The sequence below is a fragment of the Acyrthosiphon pisum genome, chromosome A2, assembly GCF_005508785.2.
Source record: "Acyrthosiphon pisum isolate AL4f chromosome A2, pea_aphid_22Mar2018_4r6ur, whole genome shotgun sequence".
Classification (NCBI taxonomy): Eukaryota; Metazoa; Arthropoda; class Insecta; order Hemiptera; family Aphididae; genus Acyrthosiphon; species Acyrthosiphon pisum.
In genome coordinates this window covers 80,712,094-80,729,157 of record NC_042495.1, presented here as the reverse complement: position 1 = coordinate 80,729,157, position 17,064 = coordinate 80,712,094, and the positions used below count along the sequence as shown (strand labels likewise).

Genomic DNA, 17,064 nt, shown 5'->3' with positions numbered 1-17,064 from the left:
ATTTAACCACAGAAACACATTTTAGGACACGAGAGTATAGGTACCATATTATTATTAAATGTCGTTTTTAAATTTAAAATAACGCTCTATACCTACATAAAAAAAAGTTACTCGTGTATGGCAAACGAATCGACTATGACAGGGGTGTCATTTGAGGTGTTAAAGGATATGCTTGCATAGGTACATACAATTTATTCAGATTGTATTTTGGCCTGACTATATAGTTTTTCGGCATCAGGCAAAAATATTCACTATTTATGTACTTATAATGTAATTTAGTGGAGCACAGTATTTTGAAAAAAAAAATCCAATGGTTTTTGCCTTTTGGTACAATATAGTGTCTATAAATATTTGAATTTACGTTTGAATTATTTAAGTGTTACGTGTCACTTAGTAACTTAGTATTATTAGGTATACAATATTCATAATATATTTAATATTGCATGGAAAATAATATAAAGATTGTCATTTTGGAGCATATCGAGAAATATTATTTTTTTAGTAAGTAATAACTTTATATATTAGTACAATATCATAATATATTGGCCTGCTGAAAATTTGTTAGGCCTTTTTATAGTTGTTAGCATAACTTTCAAAAAGTTGAAATGGCGCCCCTAGACTAAGGGCTGTAAATAAGGTCCCGGAGTAGAATATTATGACATTATGTGTAAAATATTATGTACATTGCGCATTATGAGTGGTATTCCCTTAGTATATAATATTATTATAAATGTGCGATACTTACAACCAACTCGGCGAACAGTCTGTCCAATTCGGGCTTTTCGGGCATGGGTAGGGTGGGCGTCATCTTTTGCAACGTCAGAGTACCCGAGTCGACCACGATATACGTGATCTCTGGCGGCTCGTCGTCCTGGAAAAAGCGCATTATATTTCGTAATATAAACATTATCTAGGTAGGCACACAAATGTCAAATATAATGTGTAATGTGTATAATATTACCTATGTATTGAGTTTATAGTCGTTTACTATGTGTTACTATGTATATGAACATGTAACAATAACTATAGCCAACAATAATATAGTAAAAATATTTATTTAGCGTTTACTCACTGTCGCACTACATTATATTATAAGCGCATATAATATTATATTTCTAACCAAAAAATATTTTATTTCCCATGTAACGATGCAGGGAATTTTAAATGTTTTAACAACAGCTTACAGCAGCGTTATGTTTATACAAGTATATACACGGTTACCTCCGTTTTCGAAGAGTAATACGCTTTACCAATTTAAACTTATACGTGACTACGGTGGTTGGTATAATTTAAAAACGGATAAGACTTGAACCTATAATGGTGTACTTAAGAGTGTATTGTTTCTTTTTTTTTACTATCATGTTCATTTCGAACATAGGTATTATCGTATTAACAACAAGTCATAAGATAGTATTAAACAATTTAAATATTATTCGAAATCGATAATTTATTGTTCGGGAAGAAAATCGCGCATTTCTCTACACATTTTATAATAATAGGTACTCCAATACATAACTATATAGTAATATAATAATATAATGATACGAAACTCTGTTCTAGGAGGATCAAACCACTTCGAGTACGTCAAAGTCTGCGTTATAAAAGTAAACGTGCGTCTCTGGATAAAAATCTGTAGAGGTTTTATAAATTATATCCTTTGATCACTTACTGTCAGACAGATACGGATAGATCATATTATTATCAAATTTAATTAAAGCACCGCACGTGACGCATTATAGGTAGGTATAGAAAAAAATTAAGAATCGATGATGAGTACTATTCTTTCTACTTTCTAATTTTTCATGTGTAATCCTTTTATACACTTTTCATCGTCAGTAACGATCTTGAAACATGACGAGTTACGTAATCTGAACTTGATCGATGTTTTTCTCATTGTACCATGAAGAGAAATACGATTTCAATAATAATAATAATAACGACCATCGACGGCAATACAATTCGTAGAAGTCGCGGTCCAAACGATGAAAACACTCGTCGAGATTTAACGAGATATCTTCGTCGTCATCGTCTACTAGGTATAAATAATAATATATTGAAGCGACGAAAATATGAAATATTACGTTATAGACAATCACAGAATACAAAATAATACAATAGTACTTATACTTTACATTGTGGCGTTATTTTTTACACTTTATTCTCCACACTCTTGCGATGATAATAATAATTTCAATACTTTTATATATTTTGTTCGTATACATAAAATATTATTGTTATTATATAATATAATGATTTGTACTTGGGTATATTATAATATACGTACCTAAACAGCAACCAATGACAATATCCCTAGGTGTACGAATATAAACTTGTATAAACTCGTATAAACTTGGAATGATAATAAATGAGTCATATCGGAGAAAGCATAATAATAATAATATTATAATAAACACTGTCCGCTCCATCGATTAATCTAAACGATTATGCACGTTTGTGCTCGGAGCTGCCAATTACAGTGAATTTGTTTTTAACAAGGAAAACACACTTGGGCTAGGTCAGCGCGTTAATATTTAAAAATTCCACACTTTCAGCACAGTGGGTTGTCTTTCCAATAACCATAATCATCAGACGTCGGGCACAAAATCATTGAGGATTTAATATGCGAGATGGCTTATTAAAATGTTTACCACGTGTGCTTGACCGGGGGTCATGTGTTCAGATATTGTACAAGATTGGCGAAATTGAGACTTCCTGAAATGTAATTATTGAGGTTTCAAACAATGGATAATCGAGAAAAAACAACGAAAGGACTCATTAATAAAGATTTCTATGCCTCGGGTAATCCAAAAAAAATGTGTTATGTTCAATGTTAGACTAAACGAATACAAAATAATTGTTAATTAGTAGATTATTTTGTAACCATATTTCAACAACACTATCGTCGATGGTTTAATGATTAACTAAAATATAAATTAAAAACAACGTCACATAAACTAAGTGCGCAGATTAGGTTATTGTTTTTATTGCCTAATTAATCCTATAATCGCTGTTATAACTTTTGTACTTATATCTTTCCTAAGATCCAATCATAATCTTCTTCCGTATCATTCCTGCAAACTTGGTCTTAACGACTCTTCCCTCTGCACAAGCCACACGGAAGATTATATATTTGTGATTTCACGCACCTCCTTCCTTTGATGTCTCGTTAGTCGTTTTCCTTACGATGCCATTAGGTTCCATGCTAATAAATAGCCCTTATCATCATGCTTCCCTTCATTAATTCAACCAGCCTCGTTATTTAGCTATATAGAGCTTTAATTAAATGTTTTTCTCTTCTCTTTTCTTCTCTTCTTACTTATACTGTGATGCATTATGTTAGCCTAATTGATAGGCTGAGAGTTAACTTTATACGTTAAATGTTTTAAGATTAACAGAAACTTTTATTTTTATTTCTAACGCTGTTATGAAATTCTCTTATCTAATTCAACTATAACTAACTGTCAAAATAAATAGCTATATCTAACACTGATAATTTTGTAATATTATTATAATAATAATAAACAATTTTAGATTGAAATACAAAAAAAATCAATAACGTATTGTATGTCTAATTAATATTATATTATTATGAAATAATTTTCTTACAAAATTAACCTAGATGCACATGAGTTTATATTTAAAAAAAACTAGTTATTGTTGAAATCAAAGTAGGTACCTATCAATCAATTTATTTAATGTAATATTACGAATGTTATGGACGTTATGAGGTATCTATAGTCATAATATATAAATATATTATATAAGTATATATTATTATATACTATTGTGGAATGCCCATTGCTCGATAAATGAATTATGGTGTTATATCACTTACATATTATATTATGTTATATAGATGATACATTAAAATATAATATAATATGATCATAATATCTTAGAATATCTTAAATCAGCTAATTTTAATTAAATTACGAGTTTCAATAAAAAAAATAGTAATAAATAAAAACATGGCTTCGAACTTTATTTCTATACACCAACAAATTAATTTTAAAAAGAGCAAAATATATTTTTTGCTTGTTAGCTTATATATTTGCCAACAGTAATAGCAATTTAAACTTTAAAACCAGATGTTCCTATAACAGGCTTCAAATGTATAATTTATTCTTCATCGCCTACAAGTTTAGTGTTTATTTGTTTTATTTTTAAGTATATTATTTTCAATTATTTTCTAACTCCGTTTAACCTTTTTTTTATTTACTGATATTTTTTGTAACTCGAGTCTGGCGCGCTAGTGGCAGTTTACCGATTAATGGATAATATATTATAGTGATAAATTTTATATAGTTTGTAAGAACATTAGATTATATGCGTTTTTAATGACAGCCGCCTAGTCATTTTCCAGGAGGCCTAATCGTGTAATCGATAATTATTGGCATTCCGGCATTAATTGCGACTTGTATAATAGTGTAAATGTTTCCTCGTATTATGGGAAAGAAAATTACTACGTTTGTTATCTTATGGACATTTGTTATCTCAAAGAATGCCTTTGCTATTATAATAATATATTATCATGCATACGATTCCCTGTTATTACACAACATACTAATAGGTATGATTTATCACAAGTAATAAGAATGCGGCAAGGCACATGTGGAAAACATGAAACGTATAAATAAAAGACGACGACGATGAAGTTACTGTAGGTACTCCTCGTGGCTCGTTGTACAGTAAGAAGTTATTTAGTGAAACCGCAGCGCCCCTCGAGTAACTAAATAATATACTTAGTCTTAAGGTAATCGGGAAAAATTATTAACGACCAAAGACGTCAAAAATAATAATAATATTATTATTCATTTAACCGCGGAACCCGTCACTATACTTCCATTTGATTTCTACGCCTATAATAATATATTATATATTACTAAAAAGTAATAAGTCAAGGTTGCGGTGACCAAGGGACCTCTCGCATTACCATTACAATATCGTATCCAATGTACACTGCCCATATACGGCATTTCTTGACTGTTTCTATAACTAATTACTACCATGCTTCACGGCAACATTGGTAGCTATTTTTTAACGCAACCGTTTGATTGATCTTTTAGAACTGTTGGGTATATAACGCATACGTATTTTCTCATCATATCCTCTGGTGCCCACACTTGGTATATTGATATTTAAATTATTATTATAAATTATAATAAGTTTAAAACATATTATATCAAAAAGATTAATCATCGTGTAATGTGTATATAATATTATTATCTCGTAAGCATGTATCTCGAGTCCTATATTGCTATATAGGAGGCATCTGCTTATATTTGTCTCGAGTTGCAAAATATTTCATCAAATCAGATATTATTACTTTTCCCTCTTTTTACTGTTGATATGAATGCCAAAGAGGAATCTGCACCGGCCAAAAAACCAGAAGTTATCGATAAGACAGACTTTTTTTTTAGGATAGTGTTGACACTTGACACTCGACAGCGTTGTATTATATTATTATTACGACGTCCTACTGCGATGTCAATTAAAATAATTTTCACTGCGGTTTCAATCGACACTGCGGTTTGTCCTTTCAACAGCTTAAACAGACTTAGATAATTACGACGATAATATAATCCGCCCTTGACGACAGGCTCGGAACACGGAATCGTCACGATGTTGCAGTTAGCGCCATGTAGGTATATAACACTTATTATAATATAATATATATATATATAAATTATTTTATACGATACACAATGTTACAGAGTATTTATAAGTTTATGTGTAGATGATAAATAATGTTATCGTCCACAGCCGTGTTGTAACACGACGCATATTTTAATGCAGGTACTTTAAACAGCGTACGCATATTATAATAGTGAGTGCATACTGCATATCGTTTATAACAACGCCGCGATTACTAAATATAATATGAAATTGATACAGTGATCATTATACTCTAGTCTATAAATATATTTAATGAATATGAATTATGGATTATTATATTATTATTTTAATTATTATATTTACCTTAAGGCAGCCGCACCAGCCCTTTCTTCCCCGTACGCTGGGCGTAGGCATCATTCCCGATAGTCTCTCCGCCAAACCCGCCATAGAGCGGGGTACAGTCTGAAACGCGAATAAAAAAAATGTTTTCTGTTAAAATAATAATATGATAATTTATTGGATAAGGATAACACAGCAGTACAATATTATAGTCTATTATTATACATTATGTACCATAGGAGGACCTTTCCCTCAATCCCTCCCGTCCATTTCATGACACCAAAACGATGTGAGCCAATTGTTATGGTAGGTATACCTAGACACCGGCTAGCACCTACATTAATGCTAATCAAACATAATAACATTGTAATACAATAATTTTCATTTTTAAATTCTGATAAACCCGATTACTATAGTCAGCTATCTATTTTTTAGATATAACATTATCTGTGCTTAAGTGTTGGCTTTTATTCGATATTTTAATTTTAAAGCAAGATATGAGCATTTTTAATTTTTGATATTTCACATACCCATATCTTGCTTGAAAATGAAAATTTCGAAAAATCGGCAACGCTTAACCACAGATAATGTTCTCACCTAAAAGTTGTATAATATGTCAATTCACTCTAGTATCAAAACTAACAGCACACTATTGAAACTAGAGAACGACAATTTTCTATTTCGTGCGTGTGTAAGACGGAGACAACAAATGTATGGGTAGCGTTCTTTAATACTGTAAATTCATAATGCAGTTGGTTCGGCAGATACTATATAAAAGTAGTAAGTACTTATAATATCAATCATAATAAACCACTTGATTTATTTTACTCAATTAATTGGGTTCGATATCAGCTATCGTACCTACGTCCTACATGATTATAAATATATACAGCAATTAAATAAGAATTATAATAATATGCTCGCATTTTTATAATCGAATTCAACCATCCTGTTGCAGCAGCTGCTGTGCTTAACAATTGAAAATGTCATGTATACTGTATATTACACTACCACTACCATCTAACCACACATAAAGCTTATAGAATAATATACCTATTATTGATAGGAACGATGCATGAATGAAAGGAATATACCTAATATTAAAATATTATATTATTCCGTTTGAACATAGATCATTCGATCAATAAGTATAAACTGTCATATCAAGCATGTGCGAATTTAGCACAAATAGGGAGAGAGAGGGAGAGAGAAAGAAAAGCGACAACGAAGATTATATTATAATAATATAATGTATAGAAATAGTAATAATAATAGTAAACATATTTTCATGTTACCTATTGACAATATTCGTCAAGTATGTGCACCCTCCCCCCCACTTTTCTTTTAATTACGCATTTACTCAAATTCTAACTGTTATAATTTTTTAATATACATAAGTACTTTAGTACTTATATAGACTATATTTTGAAATAGACAGGTACTAGGTAAATAGGTATTTATAGATGTTTTTCATTTAAGGAGAGTATAAATACAACCACCCTTTTTTACCGTACGTTGCTAATCAGATACTTTGTATGAAAACGTTGGTGTACACTGTACATGTACTTATAGAAATCAAAATTCAAAATATATTTATGGTTTTTGAGTTACTAAACTTTTTGTACTAAATAATATAATAATACCTAGTCCATAAATACAAGTCTAAAGATTTTTTTATTGTTGATTTTAAAATTATAATCATACTTATAATCAACTTTTTAATGTAACAAAACTATTCAAGGAGTAAGGACACTAACTCTACGGTAATTTATCATATTGTGCATAGTACATACATTTTAATAGCACAGAAGTCGAAATTATCTTTTAAAAAAATCAATTTACAGTAAAATAAAGGTTGTTGTCATTCTCATTTTTTTCACTACATATTGTCTACATATGGAACAATCCTTAAATGGAATACAAAATCTAAGCATGGTCCTCAAGTATACGTTTAAAAATAACAAGTCAGAATTTCAATAACTTAAAATGCATGATTAAATGATATAAGGTGTGAGGATACTTGGTGGATCATTTCAAGGTATATAGGTACCTAATATACATATGTATAGACTATAGGATGGAATTAAAGCACGTTATTACACATACATCTGCAGCTGCAATGATAATAGTATGTATATTATATACGTCTGTGGCGAATCCTGAGTTGGATTTCGTAGGGACAAAGCTTTATTACAAACTTTACTAGGATCTCCAGTCTCTCCCCTAGACATTATTCAAATATAACATTACCCACATAGATCTGAATAAAATGAATTAAGGTAATAATAAAAAATTAAGGAAGCATAGCAATGATGATACGTATATACAGGGGTGATTTTTCGGATCCGCCACTGCAGAAATACGCCGTGTGTTTAATTATAGGTATAGGTACCTGCAGCTACGGTGTTCGAATTTAATCCAAGTGCTTTTGGCCTTCGGGTTTTAGCCGCCCGCTAATCGAATTATATTACTTCTATTATATACCGAGCAGCTCTAACATTATATAATATAGGTAGTCCATCTAATTTCTCCACCATAGAACGATTTATACATTCGGAGATAGAAAAAAAACACACCGTGATGAATATAACGTCATTCCCGTTGATGTTTTTTTTACTCTCTCACTTAATTTTTTCTCCGGCCGTATAAATCACGCGTAGCCAACGCGCGTATAATATACGAAGAAGTCGATCATCACCGCCGTCGTCCAAGTCGTCGACTGTACCTATCATCTAGTATACAATATTAGACATGAACCACGCGCCGGTTTTCACTTTCAAAGAATGCAGCCTTGCCACCACAGACAGCAAGTACACAATATTATATATAAGTAGCAGCCCGCAGAACATAGTAATATAAGTATATACGTATATACGTACGCATATATCAAACGTACAGACCGCGACGGCCATACGATTGACGTCCATCGTCGTCGTTTCGACAAAAGTACAAAACGACAAGATTCGTTAAAAAGAAAAAATCCAAAAAACGAAACCGATCAATTGTTGTTATACCGCACCGTCGCGGAGGGGCGGTGGGGAGGCGTCGAGATGTGGGTAACCTTGCACGGACGATGTTTTTCCGTCTTCACTGCGCGCGCGACTTATCGTCCGAAACAACAATACTACCTTTATCTGGGTACCTACCTACTATAAAAAAATAATAATAATACCTATACGACGACTCGGAGCGTTTTCATCTAGGTGTATGCTATTGACGGCGAGATAGATATTAGTTATAATTTTTTTCTTTCTTTTGCATAATGCGACGATTAAACAGGCGCTCCGCACGTGATCGATAGACCGACCGCGGGTGATCGCATAATATTATGCGCGTATATTATTATACCACGGTATACGAGAATATAATATTATTATTATTATATTCGTACACGGGTTGCGGGCGGTGGCCGCCGTTATTGACCTCCAGACGCCAAGCGGAAACACGTTGCGCCAAATTTGTTTATATTATAATATTATATTAATATATAATATTATTAATATTATTATTACTATTATTATTTATACCGGGAAGTATAATGTGCGAAGGAATGTGAAAGTATATAGGTATAGGTAATATAATAATGTGAAGTCTAAACGCCGTGCAAGTTGATGCAACAAGCTTAATATTATAATATCTGTTTTCTAACCTGCGACTACGACAACAGTGGTATAAAAGATAATATTTGCATAACAGTGGATTGCGGTATAGGCACGTGGCGTTTGACAAATACATGGAAACCGAATACGCCTAAGTTTTACGCGCGTTTATGTGTTTACGACAAGTGACAACTCTCTGCAGTGTGTGTAATATAATAAATAATAATATATAATGTGTTGAGACGTATTTTCCATACGAGTAAATGGATACGCCGTGTGCGTGTAAGTATTATGTATTATTATTACCTATTCTGTAATAAACGAAATAAAATCGGCAATCGGTATTTTATAGAACAAGAATCGTCGAAAAAATAAATTGTTTTTGTAACGCGTGGAATATAATATCAAGTATTGAGAAACGAGACGTAGTGGTCTTATACTATATTCAGGAACTACGGTCCATATTAATATTATATAAGTGTCACAGCAAACATTTTTTATTACCAAAAATATACTTTTTATAATAACATTTTATCACTTTAATAGGTGCGCACTGTGCATACTAATTTGGTAGTAGACCTACTTGTATTTTTTTATTTTTTTTTTAACGCGAAACAACTTATAAATTATTGTCATAAATAATGTACGTCATATAACCAGCAGCTAAGTACATTTTATTTGAACAATAATCCACAATAAATAAATTTGATAAATTTAATAAATCTAATATTGAATATAATATTATTAAAATATGCATTATTTGCCCGCAGGTCAGCCGTCAGCGCGTGTTCAACTGGTATAAATTCAACTGGTATTGTTTTGAACGATGCTCAGCCGTACTATATTTGGAAGACTCGTATCGATATTTTGTTTTGAATTTGAAAAAAAAATGAACGTCATTTCATGCGCTGACCCACTTGGTGTAAACTATTTTATTTATCAAACCGATACACGTGTGAACATACTTACTCATATAACACTGCAGCACGTAGGGTTTTTGGAATTAAATGGGCCGGGTAGGTATTTAAAGAGGAAAAGCATGTCAATTCGTCGAAAGACTAGAATACTTGTCACGTATTTTTACACTTTACTAGGCCAATTGTTGATTTTGTACTTTTGACTTATATTTAACTCGAACAATAAAAATAATATATTCTGAACGTTACAGGATAACGTCTAAAATATTAAATATAATGTATTATAATATTATGTTAAAAATATCCTCATTTAAGAAACTACGTCCATTATTACAATACATGTATATATTATATGTAAGTTTTACACATTTATTACTATATCATACGCACGCGGAATACAGAATGGCAGCAGCAGTACAGCTGGTATTGAAAGCAAACAGGACCAGACACATTTGAGTCGTAGAAAATAATAAGTCTTAATTGCAAATTTTCGTAAGCGAATAAAAAAACGGAAAAAACTAAAAATCGAGCAGTGATCAATTAATATAAAATTGTATAATGTTTTATATTAAAATCATAATGATATTCAATTCAGTCGTCATATTGAAAATCTCAATATTTAAAGTTCGATCGTTACAAAAAAAAAAAAAAAGGAATTAAAAATATTATATGCACTGGAGGAGAGCAATCGGTCTTCCTACGCTTAATTATTATATGATATTTTTATCATTTCCAGTAAAACTATATATTATAAAGGTATGTAAATAATATAATAGTGATGTTAAAAATTGAGCAATACAATTGCAGCAAATACAAAAGCAGTGTGCTTTGCGTATAGGTAATTATTTAAACATAAAACTAACATCATATTTTTATACTCTTTACCGTATAAAACCAAAGGAAAATATATTATCAATGCAAAATTCACTGCATAAACGAAAATACTTCTATATAGAGCGAACGACATTCCTAGAAAATTTCAGTCAAAAGGCAAACCTCAATAAGCTTTTACGATTTCCTATAGATTTATTATTTCGATTTGAAATTGTAATGGAAGTTGTTATAGGAGGTATTGCCAAGAACAATAAATACCTATGTGGCTTACCTTGATCATTTCACATAGCACGTATATACTTGACAAGGGTTTCTTATATGTTAAAGACAGTGAATTATTTCCGTAAATTATATATTTATTAAAGCTATACCTATACAACATATAGAACATAATAGACACATGAAATATTACATAGTACAGAACAGCTAAAATATAATTATATTGCAATACCTATACTATATAAAGTGTACGCTCAAACAATAATAGCCGAATACTAGCTGTGTTTAATGTGGTACACGTATATTACAAAAAAAAAAAATGTTTTAACTGGAAATTAATAGTTTGATACCTATTCGATTTCAATGTGCTGCAAAAAAAAAATATCGAACGCAAAATAAATGTACTATACTTGTGTTTGTACCAAATTCAATGTACGAAATGGTAAACCGGAATTATTAAAAATGTATAAAAAAAATTGACCACAGTACCTATAATAATATATCCATGTAATTAGTTCGATATCATCTGTATTATTGTTACACATGCAGAAAATTAACATTGTTGAAACACAAATCGAAGGTCAAGCGTATACACTAGCTTTCCTGTTGAAAAAAAAAATATTTGCAACACTTTTATAAAATAAATATAATTCGATACGAATTGTTTTTAAATTCCATTAACGGTTTAGACAGTTTTTCGTATGGCTAATTAGCAAAACGAGACACCATAGAGATATTATTATTATTACTATAAGGTAGGTAGGTACCTATAATAAGGGAGAATATCCAAAACAAAAAATGTTCGCTTTCACCAGCAAAAAAAAAAAATAATAAATGAGTTACGCTTCTTCGTCGCACTTATACCTATATAGTTCCTATACATAAATACTTGCCGACGCCACGAGAAATATAAAAAACAACAGATGTTCAAAACATCGGAAGCCCGTGTTGTGTGGGTACCCAGCTCGACGACGCGGGCCTAGCATAGTGTATAGATAAAGGTACATAATTATTAATTATGTCATGGGAGTTTGTTTATTTTTAGTTTTTCGGTATACCTAACACGATTTTGAGAGCGTCAATGTACGATAGTCGATAGTATAGACGGAACACCTCGATAATTGCAGTGTCCGAAACACTATCGCCGACCACAGTTACTGTACTGGTACTGAACCACGCTATCTATTATGACGTCGTATCATTGAAGATTATACCATTGGTGGTGTATAATAATTAATAGGTTTAAGTCCTGCAACATTTTCCGATGACATTAAAACCGTATCCGCGTCCGTGTGGGAAACTCTCACTCATATTATTTACTACCATCGATCACACATTCACACATTGTTTGGGTCATATACATTATACATATATGATAATATACATATCTGCAGAGGTACTATAATTTGGGGAAAATCTTTATTGCAGTCTTATAGTACAATATAATATAACTAAGGGGACCTAATTCCCACCAAATATACAAATTTAGGGTAGGGTCCCTACTTTATTATACGGTTTTAAAGGCTTGCCTGGAATGTTTTTGTATATTAATATACAATATATTATACAGTTTATTACGCGTTCATAAATGTTTTGATGGGAACTCGGGACCAAAGCCTCCTCCACCTCATAAATGTCGACTCTTGTTGTCGTAGGTACAATGACTTAAAATCGTCCATTCCCATGGCTAACCTTCGGGCAAAGATGTTCCGGGTCATCGTCGTCGGTACATAACATATAAACAATAATAATATTAATATAATATTGTATGACGTGTACAATAATACTTTAATGGTCTTCAAAGCAGTATATATATCTATATACCTAGGTACCTATAAGAGTTCGGGAAATGTATATTAATTTATATCCGTGTCAAAGTACACACCGGAATATCAATTAAACGTCGTTTTTTCTCGAATTTTCGGCCGTGCCGTTTTATTAGTATTCGGTTAACCGCTTCAGCACGCGCGCGTATACTGATTACAATAATATTATTATTATCATTTCGTCAGTTTGTTTCCGTCGGGGCCCCGTGATCGAGTAATATTTTCTCTTTAACGTACATAACGCCCACGTTATTATGTATATTATTATAATATAGTACCTACACGGAGCTACTGCTATATAGACGTCAACAATACAATTATTATTATAATAACGGCAATATCGAATGGGGTTTAAATTGTTAGATTTTTTTCTGGGCGGCAATTTTCGGTTCGAGAATTTTTTTTTTACATTTTTTAATTCTTTTTTTTTCGCTACGATTTTCTTTATCGTTACAATTTTAATCACTGTCGTCACGACGATTTGTACGGTCCATTACAATAAGCGCCAAACGCTGTACCTATATATGTATAGGTACGCCTATCCTACCACGACGATTGCGGTATTCTATAAAATAAACGGTATAGCAGTAGACTTATTACAGGGTATATATACATGGTGATTCACCAAGCAGGCCCCGTTTTATCCATTAATTCAATTTAATAATATTATACATCTCTTAAAATTCTAGTTTCCGAAATATTTAATTAAGCTGAAACCTGAATGACTGTAATTATAATTGAACACCAATATGTTTTACACCATTCAAGAACATTCCTATGACAATTCAAACTTCTGAAAATATGGTACAAATTGAAATAAAAACACAATTGGTTAGAAAATATATTTCAAAAATCTGTTTCAACATATTTAAGTACAATTTTTCGTGATTACTTTAATACTAAAACATTATGGTTGATTTTTTCTACTGTGACGACGGCCTCTTAACAATCCTTTTTTTTCCGAAATTGTTACTCAAATGATTTTTTTGAAAATGTCGACGAGTCTAATCAAAATCCGAATCAGTAGTTATTAAACTTTGTGTAATAATAATGTACTTGATAATTGGTTTTACAAAAAAATAAAAGTTGTAGGTAGGTAGGTACTTATAACTATATTAAAATTAAAATTTTAATAAATTCATCTTGATTATTTATTTGCTGAATTTCGATTTAGAAACATAAACATTTTCAAAAAAATCTGTTTCTTGATAAATTACAATAAAAAAGGGTTGTTCACTTTAAAAAATAACAGTTTATATCGCCACTGAACACTCTTTAAATATCATAAAAATTCAAGTGATTGAAAATATAGTCCTTACACCTACTTAAAAATGCTAAAAATCAATATATTTTTAATAAATGCATTATCAAAGGAAAAACGGGGATGCTTGCTGAATCACTCTGTATATACACATAATAGTCTTCTGGTCACTAGGTTAACGGTTCACCGAATAGCTTAATTGGATGATTGGAAAACCTGATTGCTAGCGTATCTTCGCAATTTTTCCTTATACGTTTTATTTTCGCTCCGATTAAAACAATAATGGACATCGTTAATACATAACTATTATTATTAAATTACATTATTGGTCTTCCGCCAGATGACTAATATTCTCCGGAAGTCGAAGTAAGTAATAAGAAGCGTAGGTACATCACTATTTTAATATACTTGAGTGTTTATTTTGTCCTCGGAAAATATAATAACTAATAAGTAATTTATAATAGGTAGGTATATTATTATTTATTAAAACGATGTCAAGCGACGAACACGCACATCATAATATTATAATATTTATACCTTACAAATTACGACAAAAACCACAAAGCCCAATATTTGTTTAAATATATAATCATTCAATATTGTAATATGTCTATGATAATCATGAATTCATATTATAATAATTTATATTATATTTTAATGAACAAGGTAAGTGCCTACCCAAGACATTTTGAACTGCAATAGTACTAGATTTTTTATATACACGTTGCTAAGTGTCTTGCCTTGGAGACTATAAAAACAGTCAGTATGATGACAATTATTAGATACTGTACATCAGCTCTAATAGAAAGAAATACTTTTTTTTTCGTATGCTATATTGCTATCAGTGAGTAATTTGAAAATATAATATAATCATAGTGTCATTTAAAAGTCATTATTTACTGACTGTTTTCTATAATTTACACATACTATGACAAAATAATTAAACGATATGGTTTAATAGCTCTGTCGGATAACAGGCACAGTTTTTGAGTTTTATTTTAGAAAACGATTAGCGATTTTTTGAAAAATGATCCCACCGCCCACGCTACCCATAATACATTCTCAACAAGAGAAATATCAGATTAAAAAAAAAAAAAGATTTACATATTAACTTACTATTATTAATTAATATAATCTGGATTTACCAACCATTTAATTTATCACACTAAATGTAAATTACTGATGGAACTGTAGTTCTAGAAAATATTAATATTTTTATGACAAAAACAATTAATTTCATCTAAATAATCGTACAAAATAAGATTAAAAATAACAATGAAGTTCCATCATCACTGCAAGATAGTTCCTTCTGACAAGACTTCGGTAAACGTAAAATCCATCATGCTTACATCACATATTGTGCAATACATAAGAAAAATCAATGAGAAAAAATTCAGTAGGTTGAATTTAATCGTAGACCAAAATTGGTATTATAGGTAGCTTATAAACAATTAATACATAATATTATAATGTTCGATGTTCATAAACCATAGTGCATATTTTATATTTGATTTCAAACTAACATTCTAGCGTGTATAATTGGTAAGTATAAATTAGTTATAAGTAGTTATTAATCCCTTTCGCTTCCATTTAACATAATTTTCTTTCTTTCTTATTATACTAAATCACGTAATAAAATCTACTTAATATTCATAGTAATAATAAATTATTAAATAGGTACCTATACCAAAAGAAAAAGTTTAAATCATTTTTGAATCGAAATGATAAAATCACTAGGTAGGTACTTACATAAATAATAATTTTTAGCTCATTTGACTAAAATAATCAGTGTAAATATTGCGTACACTGAAAACAAAATAAATTACAATCGGTAACATATCCGAATGATGTATTAAGTTAAAGTTATTATAAGTAGGTGCCTATAGGTAAATAACTATAGTTAATTGAATAAATAGTAACGGTGTCAAGTATTAATAATATGAAATATGTATTTATTTAATATATATTATAATATATGCAATGAAACGTCAGAAACAATAATTCATTGGTTGTTTGAAAAATGCTGATATTAGTATACACTAACAGGTTATTCAACAGAAATTAAATATTCTAAATTCATACATGTGGAAGCTTATTGAAAAAAAGCGACTATACTTAGATAATAAAAATATACATTATTTTTAAATATCTAAATTAGAAACAAATTGATCATCCGGAAATGGATTCTATTAGTCGTTTCCAACTATTATAATTTTTATGACAATTCAAATTTTCAATCACACAATTCATGATGTCCGCATATTATAGTAACTACTAACTAGTAACTATAATCTATATACCAGTGTTTCGCAACCTATGTCACAAAATATTTATGATGGGTCGCGATGTCCGTAGACTAGTAAGGAAACTATCTTAATTATATATGTATATAAAAAAAAAAAAAAAATTATGAAAATATTTTTAGACGTACATTCGGTGAAATAAAAATTGTT

The 17,064-nt window shown here is 30.4% G+C and overlaps 1 protein-coding gene across 4 annotated transcripts in view; it reads right to left on the bottom strand.

Moving 5' to 3' along the window:
* Positions 1-17,064, bottom strand: part of LOC100160941 (disheveled-associated activator of morphogenesis 1) — a 50,809-nt gene that overhangs the window by 10,089 nt on the left and 23,656 nt on the right. For 3 of the 4 annotated variants that reach the window (XM_016803492.2, XM_016803493.2, XM_001947021.5), the window contains 2 exons: positions 5,980-6,078; positions 746-871 (listed from right to left, as the gene is read on the bottom strand). In XM_016803492.2, coding sequence (XP_016658981.1) covers positions 746-871; positions 5,980-6,078 — 225 coding nt within the window. Of the gene's footprint in view, positions 1-745; positions 872-5,979; positions 6,079-6,552; positions 6,786-17,064 lie in introns of those variants that run through there. The other variant, XM_016803494.2, reaches the window with a different exon arrangement.